Source organism: Genypterus blacodes, unplaced genomic scaffold (genome assembly GCF_046128005.1).
Source record: "Genypterus blacodes isolate CSIRO-AG114 ecotype Tasmania unplaced genomic scaffold, CSIRO-AGI_Gbla_v1 ptg000214l_1, whole genome shotgun sequence".
Classification (NCBI taxonomy): domain Eukaryota; kingdom Metazoa; phylum Chordata; class Actinopteri; order Ophidiiformes; family Ophidiidae; genus Genypterus; species Genypterus blacodes.
Window position 1 is genome coordinate 1901797 of NW_027467013.1, and position 14414 is coordinate 1916210.

Below are 14414 nucleotides of genomic sequence, written 5' to 3' on the forward strand. Positions count from 1 at the left end.
AAATAATTCAGTTAATGGATCAATTACAGATATTGAACCTACACGAGAAGTCTTTATTTGAGTTTGGCAAGGAGTGTTTACCTTTAATAGTTCACTTCTCCTTCACGCTTCAGGGGTTTGATGCTGTGATGATGGTGGATTTGTTTGTGTTAAAAGAGAAACAGACACAAATCTTTATTTTTTATATTTTTTTATTAAAAAACACTCGGATTTACGCACAATTCCTGAAAAGGCCGTAATAGAGGTATAGAAAGCATTAATGATCATTCACCACTAGAGGGCGTTGTTACCCACACAGATCCGGCCCTCTGTTACAGCTGCTCGTTATGACTCAAATGGACACAGTGGCATAAAAATGAAACATAAACACAAACAAAAATATTCAGAGCATATCATTCATATTTCATCAAATCATCCATGAACACAAGGTAAACACAGATCTCACTCCTGCTGTCTTGCTAGAAATATTCAGTGTATGAGCACATGGCACAGAAACATATATGAACAGATACAATATAAGAATTATTATATTTTCTAAGGTTATTGCGTGTCTGCTCATAGGTCAGTCATGTCCCGTGTCTAAAGCAACCCAAAGAATGTCAATTTATCATGGGCCATTTAAATTCAACACAGCCAAACCATTAATATATCATTTCTCCAGAAGCGTTGAGTGCAATACAGTTCACTTTCAGTCATAAAGTAAGTAAGTAAGTCAGTCATCTACGCAGTGGGATGGAGAAACAATACATCAGCATTCAATGTGATTAATAATGGGTTTCTGTACCGTTGTTTAAACAAAACTGTTTATGCATGACCTAAATGAATACAAACAGAGAGGTGTTAAGATGCCTGGAAGGTTCCCTGGTATTTTCTGAACACATCTGACAGAATCAAGATAACCAACTGAACGCAGTCAGGACAGAGATCAAAGAGTCCACTTCATTTTGGCTGTTTTCAAAATCTTGCTCAGTTGACAGCCAACATTGTTCTTGTTTAAGCAGCTGGAGACAAGAAAACATGAAATTTATTCAGAAACAAATGTAAAAAGCTGTATTTTCTGTCAGTCATGTGTGAAATGTACCTGTTCTTGAGTGAACACAAGTCTTCTTGCATTCATCTTCTGTCTCATAACGGTTGTCATTTCCACCACAGCCTCCATACCAGAACTGTGCACAGGCATTTGCTTGCTTGTCATAGTACCAACGGATGATATAGGTTCGACATGTGCCTTGGTCCAAGGCAAGGTTACAGCGGGGATCAACCAGATAGGGTTCTGACAAAGACATGGTGTGTAAGACGCATGACTTCAAAAGAGTATTCACTTAGACACTACAAAAGAACACAACTGCATTACTCACCTTCAGTGATGGCAGGAAAAACTGCAGTCTCCACCTGATTCAAGGTTGAAGATGAATCTGAATCCAGTGTTGACGACAGTGTGACAGATGAGGATGAAGCTGGCAGGTCAGGCTCACTGGAGTACGAGCTTTCTCTCACAGGCAATGAAGATGATGTTTGGTTAATGACAGCCACAGAGTTTCCTCCCCGCACATGGGTACTGAAGTCTAAATCTTCACCTTCATCCTCTTCTTCCTCCTAGGGTAAAACAAACATGTCAGTGTTGACAGAAATTTTGTAATTTGCATGGCATTGTAATAACTAAGTACTAAACTAAGTAGAAAAAAAGATTTCAAACCAGAAAAGGGAGGGGATCAGCACTGATGGGCAGAGCAAAAGTGTCTCCACGGCCTCGGCTGCTGGTTCTTCTCTGATTGGTCTCCTCTTGGTAGACCACATAATCATTGTTTCCATGACTATTACTTCCATACCCAGTATTTCCGAGATTATTGTATGCGTTGTCCTTCCCTCCGTATCCATTGTTACCGTGCCCATGGCCATTGTTGCCGTTCCGATGTCCGTTGGTAATGTGGTTGTAGATGAGGGCGCCATTTTCATCTTCACAAAATTGGCTGACCAGTTTAGATTCCAGAGCTGGAAAAAAAATTATAATTAGGCCAACCTCTACATTATAACTACATATTGATCTCACAAAATATGAATAGAATGATCACCTGGTAAAGTGTTAAAGTCATCAATAAGGTACATGTGTTCACTGTCTGGGTCAGATGCAATGAGATTGAGTTCTCGTAGGAACTCGGCCTGTGTAGGATCAGTAGAATTCACAATCCCCAGAGCGTACATCTCAATGTTTGCTGCGTGAGCTTCCCGAACAGCCATGTCAAGTTTGACCGGTTCTCGTTTGTCGGTCTGACCATCAGTAATGACGATGGCTACTTTTCTGACTCCAGTGCGGGCGCTGAAGAAAGCCTCCTGAGTCGCCTTCCTGATGGCCGTGCCGGTGTAGGTGCCCTCACCCATGTAAAGCATTTTCCTGATTGCCTGTTTCACATCTTGTTTGGTCATGTAGCGAGCCAAATTGAACTCTAATTGGACATCCAGACTGTAGAGGACCAGTCCAATTCTCGTGGCGTTGCGTCCAACTGTAGTCCGGTCCACCAACCTTGTGACAAAGTCCTTTATGATTTCAAAGTTCTCTGGACCAACACTCTCTGAGCTGTCGATGACAAATACAAGTTCCATTGGCCTTTCCTTGCATTTGATGCCACAGCCTGAGAACAACAAAATGGCCCAGGTTAAGCATTTTTATTGCACATTTGTATTGTTGAGACTGATTGTTGTCTGATTGTTGTCTGACCCCTGGAGGAGAGCTGCTTATGTAAGGGTTGTACTAATAAACTAGATTTGATAGATCGTGTTTGTCGTCTTACCACAGATTTCTTTGATCAGCTTAATGATGTCTTCTCTCTGTGAAAGATGTCAGCAGTCACATTAGTAGAACAAACACACTTTGACTGAATGGTCATAATTTAGTTGAACTGATGAATTTACCGTGAGGCCTTGATCTCCTTTTGTTCCTGGCCTGCCCTGGAATTTGAGAAACAGTTCAAAACAAAATTACATTTTCTTGAGTTATGAAGGTCAGTTGCTGATTCTCAGTCTCATAGGATGCTCATGTTATTATCCTCCAAACTGATAATGTAATACACTCAACCCAATCACATTGGTGTCCTAAGTTAGATCATATTCCTGCTGTATTAATGATGACTTGCTGTTTAACACTGAACTTATGTCGGTAATATGTGCATCCAATATTTAAGTAAAAACAGCTGTATGATCATGTATATTTATTTGACCCAGAATTTGATAGTTTGATTATTTCCACAAAGAATTGAAAAATAAGGTTTACTTTACTTACAGCTTCACCTGGAATTCCAGTGTCCCCAATGTCTCCTTTAAAACCTTTCATGCCCCTCTCACCCTGTAATCCACGGTCACCCTGAATTGAGAGCACAGTAAGTCAACAGTCAGAGAGAAGTTAATCATGAAAACATGTTTAACTCATACAACTACACTTTTACCTTAGCCCCAGCAAATCCCTCTCCAGCAAGCCCTCTAGGTCCGGTCATACCCTGAGATCCTGGCTCACCCTGTAATTACAATAGGAGTCATACAGTTACATTTTAAACTTGTGGTAGATACAAAAGCAGGAATCAGATATGTGTAGTTCAGCACCAATGACAATAAGATGATGAAACACTTGCTAACTGCTTGACAAACTATCTAAGTGTGAATCCAACAGGCATTTAAGAAGTAGAGTGGTAATGTGTACCTTTGAGCCTTGAATACCTTCTCCTGAAGGTCCAGCTGGACCAGTAGGTCCGGATCTCCCCACGTTACCCTTAAAAAATGATTAAAATAATGACAAGCAATCTACAAACTCATGAGTAATTGCTCATATATATTAATGTATGTTGTATAACCACTAACCCTAGACATTGCCTAATATTGATGTTATTTACTGACTATTATTGAAATTGGATCATTAAATAGATCCTTGTATATAGATCACACAGGTTGTCTTTCTTACAGGTGGTCCTTGTAGACCCTCTCCAGGTGGGCCAGGCAAACCTGGCAGTCCTCTGAAGCCAACGTCACCCTAGAATAGGAACATTATCAAATAACTGTAAGCATCCCCATGTACACACTCACACGTGTTAAAAATTATAATGCATGTAAATTCAAACCTTTGGACCAGGAATTCCTATCCCTTCTTGGCCTTGCTCTCCCGGCAGGCCTGGCAGGCCAGGAGGACCCTGTAAGAATGACACTCATTCATTGAAACAGTCAGCCTGCACATGGCTTAGAATCAGGGATTTGCAAAACCTAGAGATGTCTGATTTGTGGATTGATAATACAAACCAGAGGGCCTGTAGTGCCTTCGCCTTTTGGACCAACTGGACCATGTAAACCAGGATGGCCACGATCACCCTGTTAAGACAATAATCGGCATTGAGGTTTCAAGACATAATGACATCAGGGCCTGATGTTCACCAAAAACACTAAAATCATTCAAACATGCTAATGTTTACCTTTGGCCCAGGTAGCCCATGACCTGTTTCCCCAATGGGCCCAGAAGGACCGGGAGGGCCTCCATCACCCTGGAAACCAAGGAGACCAAATCAGTGATGTAATACAAAGCTTATCAGCAACAATGGTGTGATGTATTACATTGCAGCAGTCTCTATCTGTCTGCTTGCTACTTGTTGACCTGTCAAGACACAGAGTGATAATAAATAATAGACATATTTTTACCTTTGCACCTGCTACAGCTCGTCCTGGGTGCCCTGGCATGCCCAGTCGGCCGGGTATCCCAGGTTCTCCCTGGAAGGCAAGAGGTGGCGGAAGAGTTAAAATCCAATTTCTGCTCCTTTTGGCAGGAATGTCGAATCATAAAATACATGGTACAGAGTAAAATAAAATGTTCCACTGTTGTAATAAGTCTTACCTTTGATCCTGAGGGTCCTGATATACCGGAGGGCCCATGTAGGCCACGGATGCCCCTGGGACCCTGGTCACCCTGCGAGGGTTTGGAGCACACATCATCCCATTTACATTTTCTGTGATTTAAAATGGAATAAACAATTGTGCAGCATATATAATATGTACTATACCTTCTCCCCTTGGATGCCAATTCCTGGAGCTCCCTCTGAACCTCTTGAACCAGCTAAACCAGACTCACCCTAAACAAGGAATGCCAGACGAGATACAAAAAGCTCATTCTAATCACACTCTTAATAAAATCAGCATAAGCCAAACGTTATTTTAGAAGGGAGAGAGCAAATAAGCTGTACCTTCTGTCCTGGAGCCCCATCCTCTCCAGGAAGTCCAGGCAGGCCACCCAAACCAGCTGCTCCTGGATCACCCTGTAAACATTAATTAATTGGTATAAGTTAATGGCACCCATAAGTTCAAAAGTTAAGGATTCCTTGGCTCCATCTGCATCCATTCATACACACCACACCCTTTTGCACATAACTATATTTGACATTACTAGATCAATTGTCACAAAACTTAATATGTAGAATATTCTTCATGTATTTGAATATGATTGGGAACAGTGAGAGCAGCTTACCTTTGGACCTGGCTCACCAATGCCTCTATCTCCTGTAGCTCCTTGCTCACCTGGTAAACCTTGATCTCCCTACGTATCCAAAAAGACAGATGTCGTCATGGTGTTTTATTTGTCATGATTATGTTTATTGAATTGCACATTCAAAATTACACCTGCACCTCTTGACTTGGCCATCCTCATCGAGGGTGAGAGTGTAAGAGTGCAGCCCCGTAAGGGCCTGAAATCTTTCTCAGAACCGAGAAGTGTTTGTGTAAGCTTGTAGCACTAAACACACAGCCAGTGCATTTCATAGTTGGTTAAACAAACCTTGGGTCCATGAAGGCCTTCTCCTTGAACTCCTCTGATTCCTGGTGGACCTCTTGGACCTTCAACACCCTAAATAACAGAAAGAATTAGAAGGCTGTGTACACTGAACAGTATAGTGCCCATTATTAACCAGAGCCGGGCAGCCCAATTCTCTCACTACTCGAGTTGCTTTGCAGACAGCAAACAGTTTTAAAGGAGGGAGGATTGAAGTGGGAGCACTGGAGTGCCAGGTGTGACTGTGTGGAAATGACAACAGGTAAGAGGGCCCCGTAGCAGAATTTAGCTTGGAGCCCCAGGAAGGTGAACACTGGCTCTTTTACTAACTTTTACATTAAGATATTCAGCTGACCTTCTCTCCCTGTATTCCCGCTCCTGTTTGTCCAGTTGGTCCAGGAAAACCTAGAGGTCCAAGTTCACCCTGGAAATAACAGTAGGGTTAGGATAAATCACTTCATGTTCCTTCATATCTTCAACTGGGTAGATTAAAGAACAGAAATAGACAAGTGTGGCTTTGTCAGGTGTAACCAATCTGTGTGTGTGTTTCTTCCTGCTGAAACCAAGAGAACGTACACAACAAAACTGCTTATTTAACTAATGGTACAAGACAGATTCTTAAAAATGTTGTAGACGGTCATGAGTTATGAAAAATCACAAGGTCTCCAAAATCAAAATGCTTCATCCTGCTTGGGGCTTACATTTTCCCAGCCAATGCATGCTTTACTTCAGTACATTAGTTTTTTCACTCCGGTTCTCTACCAATGACTGCTTGCATTCAATTTGAACTACTATTTCTAACTTCAAAATGGTCTTGAACCCTAAAATCTTCCCTCTCCCTCTCAGGTCCTCTGACACTGGCCTACTTTCTGTTCCCCACACCTCCCTGTCCTCTATGGGAGCCAGGTCATTTCGTGCTGCTGCTCCCAAACTGTGGAATGCACTACCCACTCAACTCAAGCGAGCGACTCAATGAAAATGAAAATTCCACTCACCTTTTCATTCAACAATTTCATACTCCCCACCCACTGTGCCTGACTTTACTTCTTGTGAAAGAGAAGCTAAGCGGAACCCCAATTTACATAGTTTCTTAAGCCCCCATTAGTAAATAGAGCTTTGACTGTGTCTCTACCTTCACTTATGCACACTGTATGTGATATACATGACCTTGATGCCCAATCATGCATTGGCTTCTTTATTGATTTCATCAGTTCATTGTGAGTGTGTATGTGTTGCTATGCAGTACAATAGCTAACAAATCTTCAAACACACCTTTTCTCCTTTGATTCCTAAACCAGTCTGTCCCCTTGATCCTCTCAGTCCTGGGAGCCCCCGATCCCCCTGTGGAACAAAAATAAGGTTTTCTCTATATATCACAACACAGCCTACTCCATTTGGGTCCCAGCCAAATCTGTGTTGTTCTCAGTCAGGAGATTGTGGAAGAAGAGCATGTTGGCTCTTGTTACCCTCTTGTGATTGATACAAAATGAGCCCATGCTCTAGGAATGGCATTGCACTCTTCACTACATCATCCCATCCTGAGAGGGTTCTTTACCCATAACTCGTACTTTGAAGTGAGGGGGCTGCTGGATTAGGAGCAATCAGTGTAATGAAATGCAGAAATGTGGACTGATAATATTATGTTGCCTGTTTATGTGTACATCCTTTAAAACAAGTACTCTGATCCTGTTTTGCCGGAGGTAGACCTAGTGGAGGAGGAAGAGAGCCAGTAATTCCCTCACAGGTCAAACAGATGTGTGCTTGCTTGAGGATATTTTCAGCGTTCTTCTTCCAACTGTCATTAACAAATAAAAGTGTGCTTAGATCAAACAGAGAAACTCCTACAACCACATAAATATTCTCCTCCACCTGTCAGATTTACCCACATGTTCCGTCTTGAATTGCAATAGATGCTGCTTATACCTAGAACATCTAGAATCTTAGTTATTAGATGTGTCTGTTGCAGTAAATCTTAGGTCTAAAATGTGCTCAAGTACATGAGCATCAACATGTATATTTTGTACTCTATTGCTCCCGTTGCCTCATAACCCCTGCATGCCCTATTTGAATGGCAGATTGGCAAAACCTGTGCAGATATTTTACAATACATGTCAAATAGTACAACATGTTGCTGCATGGGGCGAACATTGTTTTTACAAGCTCATCCTTCTACAACAGAGTAGGTAGGACACTTGAGTGAGCACTTGAATTGTGAGTCAATGAGTTGGAACAGAGCACAATCTGGTTTTGACACATGTAGTCCATGTGTTGAAGAATGGCCCAGTGACATAAAATAAGATGAGATTCACTCTCAAAAATCACAATGAACATCAAGAAGGAAACTATGTGTGTTAGCAATAGCTGCCATAGACATTCTGTTGATGGTATTTCATAACATTTTAGTACTCAAAGGATGTGGAGTGGAGGTGATTATTATGGACAGCAAAATCTGTCCCACATTTCATAAATGTTAAACAATATTCCCACCTAACTGCACATACAATCATCTAATCGAATCTAAACACTAGTCAATAATGTACAAATGATGCAATAATAAAACAATCTCCTTTTTCTTTTTTGTGCTCTATCTTTTGCGAACAATCTTTGACACATTTTTTTTTAACCTTGACAATTCTAATGCTGGTTAGATGACTTTATCCATGACAGACCTTTGATCCAGGGAATCCCTCGCCATGGGGTCCTTTTTCCCCTTGAACGCCTTGTGGTCCTTGAGGCCCCTGTAAACAAAGTCAAAGGGCACTTTAAACAGTGCTCAGATAAAAGGGTCTTGGGTTTCCTCAACACCTCACACTTCCGATCAGTGTCTGCTAGTCAATAAAGGCCTCCCCTCCAGGGAAGCTGTAGAAACTTGAAGAAGAAACTCAAATGAGTGACATGTGTGCTAAATGGATGCTTCAAAGGTTGTGTGTGTATAATATTGCCCATCAGCTGCCACTGTTCTACTTTAAATTGTCAAAGAGTACAGATGCGTTCATTGCAGACACAAACAATGTAATATTTAACAGTTGACGAGGTCTTACTGTGAGGCCATGTTCACCCAAACCAGGAGGGCCTGGAGGACCTGCTCGTCCCTGGAATCCCATATCACCCTGCAGAGTAATAAAAACGTTGGTCAAGAAATGAAAGGACACGAAAAAACAACCACGTTTCAGAATTAATTATGTATTTACCTTTGGTCCAGCAAGTCCAAGTCCAGTTTCTCCCTGAATTCCTGAAGGGCCAGCTGGACCACGTTCACCCTGTAAACACAAACATTACATAATCAATACGCCAATACTAAGACTCCTGAGCAAGTGGGGACTTAAACTTGAGATGTTAATTTGTCATTTATTTCGTTCAGGCCAAAAATGATTCATAATTGCTGAGGTTTATACTGATGTATACGATTCATCTACCAACCTGCAACTGCTTCTTTGTAGCTGTGTGTGTGCAATGGGTTTAAATGACACAACACACTGAAGCACTGGAGCATTACTGGACTAATTAGGTTAATCAGAATCTGTGATATAAAAGCAGGTTTAGTGTCATTGTTAACTTATCTTTCTTTCTGCAATACTTTAATCGCCTCATTATAACTTGAGCTGACATCATGTTGCACTATACTGACACTAAATACTTAAAAATTAAAGCATTCATTCGATTGTTTATAATAATGTGCACACACACGGATGGTGCTTTGTGACACAAAATCCTGCTGCAAATTCTAAACTGCATGTACTCTAAATGGAGTAGTGGGCTTGATATTTGATCTCTTCCTGCAAGTCAGGACAAATTCAGACTAAAGTCTTTTCATCCCCAGTGCTTTGACAAAGAAACAAACCTTCAGATTGAAAGGTTTTAAGACAATTGAGTCTTTCCTGTTCGGTTTTTTTTGCATTTCTTTCTGCATACAAAATTGTAAAATCCACCCAAGTGACTCATTGAAGTTCATAATTCAGGAAGATGAGACATTGATAAGCTTGTTCATATAATTATACACATTAGTAGTAATAGTAATAGTGGTTTCCTTTATGCAATTAGTCTGGCTTGTGAAACTCTTTAGAGGACATGTAATTGTATAAAAATAGATCAAACGCTACATTTTCAAATATAGTGTAATAAAGGTTGTACTGGTGTCAGTTTCAAAGAAAGAAGGTACATTTCACTACAATGAGACCGCCGTCACATTGATTGATCCTTTAAATTCTGCCTGCAGGTCCTCACATGATGAGACAGACAATATAAGGCATCTTACTTTCCATATATGTTATTTACAACGGGCCTGCGTGGGGAAACTGACAATGCTGTAGACACTTCCCAGTCTGTATTTAGAAACAGGATACAAGCCATTAAGAGAAGCTCTAGTGCAACTTTCTTTGCTTATGGCAAAACCCTATGCTGGTGGATTATAGTAATGATAGGGAAGACACTGGCTCATTGCCAACTGTTCACACAGGTGTATATTATTATAGACAAACAGGCCCCTGTGCTTCATGGTTAAGACTGGGGTGGTGAAGCTCCAACCCCTGTTTATGGAAATAATAAAAGGATATGTAAAGGTCACAGCAGATGTGCATGATGACGTGACCAGGACTTGTTGAAAAGGCACTAACCTGCTTTCCCTGAGGGCCCTCTGGTCCTATGTCTCCATGTGGTCCTGGCATCCCCTGGAAAAGAAGAGTATACATTAATAATATGCTGTGTGTGTGGCTGTGTGTGCATGTGCGCTTGTGTGTCATGAGGGGAAAATGCCATGACATTAGCACATTTGTTATAGCTCTATTTTATCTTTCGTGGAACACACAAAATGTCTTTCAAATCGGAACAGCAAGTTTAATTTGTGCACTGTTGCTGACCTGCAGACCTCTAGTTCCTCTTGTACCAACTGGACCCTCAGGACCCTGATACACAGAGGAGAAGTAGCATACTATTAAACAGTACGCATGCATGCACAAGAAATGAAAACAATAAAACTGGAATCATTAAAATGAAATAAACATGTTGTGGATAGTGCTGCCATACCTTGTCTCCTTTGATTCCTGGCGTGCCGCACTCACCCCTCTCCCCCTGTTAAGGTTAGAAAGATGTACTGCACAGGTTCAACTGTTTCCAAAACAAGCCTTCGTAATTGCAATTTTTCTGAATTAAATACCTTTTCTCCTTTGTAACCTGGTTTTCCCTGAAAGTAAAAATAATAAGATGCTGCGTTTCATTAAGGAGTAACAAATAGATTTTCTTTGTATTGCTCATAAATATTAGCAATTACCTCAGCACCCTCCCGCCCAGGAAATCCACTGAGTCCTGCTTCTCCCTAAAAATGACAGGATTGCATGGGTTCATTACTAAACTTAGAAACACAAATACCGAAGTAAAGAAATGACATCAAGTATTACATAACTTTACAAAAAAGGCCTGAAATTTCAGTTCATAAATCCATCAAAAGGCAAGCACCTTATGACCTTTAGACCCTGTGGCTCCGTCGTCTCCAGGGCGACCTTTCTTTCCCTGTAGAATGAAACAAAAGCACATATGTTTTTCTCTGGGTTTGTTACTTATGGCTGAATAAAAGCTATAATTTTGACCATGTAAAATGTTTAAAGTGAAAGTCTAAGTTTTTTCCTCCAGGCAAACATTGTTTGAATAGCGAGACAAGCAAAGTGGGAAAAGGTCACCAGGTTGATGGATGTGTGTGTCTGTAAGGTTGAAGCCAGCTACAGGTAGGCATGAAATGTCTTGTCTACAAGGTCAGAGGTCACTGTCTTGAGCAGCACCTGGATAGCATTTCTAAGTTGCTATCCACCAGAAATTGCTGGTGTATACCCATTAAACTAATGAGAGCACTCATGAGAGTCTTTCCGTCTATCTGTAAGAATGTGAAGAATCCCTCTGAGGAGAAAGCACCTGGGTAATGATCATGCAGCTGTCTGTCAGCAGCAGGACTATAAGTCAGTTTGCTTAAGACCTTTACAGTACCTGAGCTGCCAGCTGTGTGGTTAGGTGAGGGGGTTGTCTCTGTATGTGTGAGTGGGGGTGTTGGTCCATCACCTGGTATCACACACTAATGACACACAGTCTAGCACTAAACTCTGTGATCGACATCACTCCCTTTATCCTTGTGTAACTGAGGCTGGCAGTAGTATGTGCGATTTATGATGGACAAAGGTCCAGTTTTATTGAAAGTAGAGCACTAAGCGTGGTGCCTCTGGTTTCCATGGTGGGCATCTTATGCTGGACAAGAAATGCACAATAACTTGCTGAGACGGGTCTCACACAGTAGCACCAAATATACTTCTCTAGGGTTAGCAGACAACAGTCTCTGTTTTCCTTCTTTTTGTTGCCATAGGATAAGTTTCAGAATGTGGGACAGGACCACCTATCCTCTCACATTGTTTGTACAAAAGCCTGCAAGCTACAGCTAGAAAAAGCAAACAATTATCCTGATTATTCAAAACTGAACAATTAACATTCCTGAAATATCAAGGCCATGTCAGACGTCCCTATGTAAGCTTTTAGGACTCCATCGTTTTGACAACCAAACCTGTGACACATCAAAGGAACACCGTTCTTAGCTTTGAGGGTATTTTGAAATGTCAGAGGATAAATACTCACTGCCGGCCCACTTGGTCCTCTCTCCCCTTTGTCACAAGCACATCTCTGAGCCAGGGGGCACTGCAACAGAAGAGACATGTTGTCTGAGCTGTCAGGAATGTAATTCTATATCACACTTACATTATTATGTCACAAGAGTAAATATGTGTAATGTAATTACAACAATACCTACCCCTTCATCTGCCAGTTCAGCCTGTTAAAAGGAAAGAAAGCATAAAAAAAATAATAAATATCTGACTGAATGAAAGCTGCAGAAAAGCCACAGCTGTCATAGACATTGTTTCATTTGTTTCTTCAGAGCATTGACATCATTCCATTGCCATTAACTATTACCCTACAAAAGATCAGTTGGTCAAAAATCAGTTGTTTAAAACAAGTACAGCACTTAAGCATAGTATTATAGTTGTATACTCACAATTTCCTTTATGATTGTTTTAACTATGTCCTCATCCTGTAAATTATGCAGGAAGCGAGAGGCGGGGGAGCTGGCAAGCACACGCAGTTGGGCCACATTGGCTTGCTCATTAGCTGCCCGGGTGATTCCCAGACTGAAGAATTTGATACCCTGGTTCTTAGCATCAGCAACAGCAGAGAAAATGTCTGGGTTCCTGGGGTGTGAAACCCCATCTGTAAGCAGCACAGCTATTCTGATGCTGCCAGGGTTGGATTCGTCCAGGTAGATCTTGGTCATGTTGGTGATGGCGTAGGTGGTGTATGTACCATGGCCAATGTAGACGATGGGTGCGATGCGGGTCTTGAAGTGCTCGGTGCCCCTCCAGTCTTTGAAGGTTTGCTCTGTGATAACATGACTGCTGTACTGCAACAGAGCCACCTTCCAGCTAAAGCTGCGGCCGGTCTGCAGGCGTACACCCTGAAGTCCATCCACCACATTCATAGCAAACTGCTTTTCCTGCTCATGATTGTCCTTGGCACTCTCAGAGCTGTCCAACAGGAAGGAGAGCTCCAAGCTACAGTCCTCATCTAGGATAGCTGTGTGCACACATAACATGAGGGGACTCATTGCCAGTATCACAGTTTAGATGGTTCAGAGATTTCACATGTTAATCCACTGTAAATCGTACTGCAATCTTATTTTCCCAAAAGTCACAACTTTGTCTGTATTGCAATTTGAGTATATAACATATTTAATTAAATTATGAAAATTTGAAGTGTGTCATGATTGCAATGCACTGTTATTGTAACTTTAAACACTAATGCTGACCATCTTTCTAATACGTAGAACATTTTCATTAGTTATTTTCTTACCTTGTCCATCATGAATGTTTGCAGCCACAGGTTTGGCCCTGAATTTCCTGTTGTTTTTTCTGTCCACATATTGTTCTTGGGCCCAGACACTGGTAAGTGCTGTAAGCAACAGCGCCAACCTAATGGAGGGCAACATCCTCACCCCACCTACAGCGATTAAAAAGGCAACAACAGTTCAAAATGAATCAGTGGTAACAGAGTAAAGATTTTCAAAAATAGAACGACATCAGAATGGAAAAAATGTGTATCCATATTACATTTCAAGGCAGTTTGAGGTTAAAAACATCAATGACAATATTTGAATAATATTTGCTCTGCAATTAGACTGAATATTAAAATGACTCACAATCCAGTGTCCTTTGGAAATGCTGTTAATTTTAGTATTTCAAAATCCTATTCCGAATGAAGTTCAGAATGCAGAGTGTCCAGTGGGATCCGGTCATTGGTTCTGGAAAGGCAGCAGTGTCTGCTTTTCTGGGGAGCAAAAGACAGTGAGACCCTGAAACCTCCACGCCTCCTTTATAAGCAAGGAGGAACCAATACATCAAGTTCCGTGGAGCCTTGTCAAGACTCCTGTTCTGCCCTCAGGGAAGGGGAAGGTGGGCACATTTCTAGACTTAAGCAATGATACAGATTTGTGTTTTTGCTGAAATTACTATAAAAGAACAGAACTACAGTACAATATTTTCTTTTTCTCATTTTATGAACTAATTTACATAATTTGCAAATAGTAATAAATGATAAT

At 41.2% G+C, this 14414-nt stretch overlaps 1 protein-coding gene across 1 annotated transcript; it reads right to left on the reverse strand.

Annotated features, from left to right (window-relative positions):
* Window positions 1-993: 993 nt before the first annotated feature.
* Window positions 994-13805, reverse strand: col28a2a (collagen, type XXVIII, alpha 2a). Its single transcript, XM_076169806.1, has 35 exons — window positions 13670-13805; window positions 12819-13393; window positions 12576-12596; window positions 12404-12463; window positions 11246-11299; window positions 11061-11105; window positions 10947-10973; window positions 10817-10861; window positions 10651-10695; window positions 10408-10461; window positions 8986-9054; window positions 8836-8904; window positions 8464-8532; window positions 7067-7135; window positions 6150-6218; window positions 5801-5869; window positions 5495-5563; window positions 5214-5285; window positions 5034-5102; window positions 4868-4939; window positions 4675-4743; window positions 4452-4520; window positions 4282-4350; window positions 4107-4175; window positions 3950-4018; window positions 3692-3760; window positions 3441-3509; window positions 3278-3358; window positions 2911-2946; window positions 2790-2826; window positions 2073-2630; window positions 1697-1992; window positions 1359-1596; window positions 1082-1273; window positions 994-1001 (listed from the first exon to the last, which is right to left on the reverse strand). Exons 1-35 carry the CDS (start codon window positions 13803-13805, stop codon window positions 994-996), a joined length of 3687 nt encoding a protein of 1228 aa, XP_076025921.1.
* Window positions 13806-14414: the final 609 nt, after the last annotated feature.

Bases quoted from the DNA above. Each gene is read 5' to 3' on its own strand.
- col28a2a (XM_076169806.1), bottom strand. From the start codon at position 13,805: ATGTTGCCCTCCATTAGGTTGGCGCTGTTGCTTACAGCACTTACCAGT. The intron at 2,947-3,277 runs GTAAGTAAAGTA...CTCAAATTCCAG, and splicing joins CTGGAATTCCAGGTGAAGCT to GGCAGGCCAGGAACAAAAGG. The intron at 1,274-1,358 runs GTGAGTAATGCA...TGTCTTTGTCAG, and splicing joins TTTTCCTGCCATCACTGAAG to AACCCTATCTGGTTGATCCC.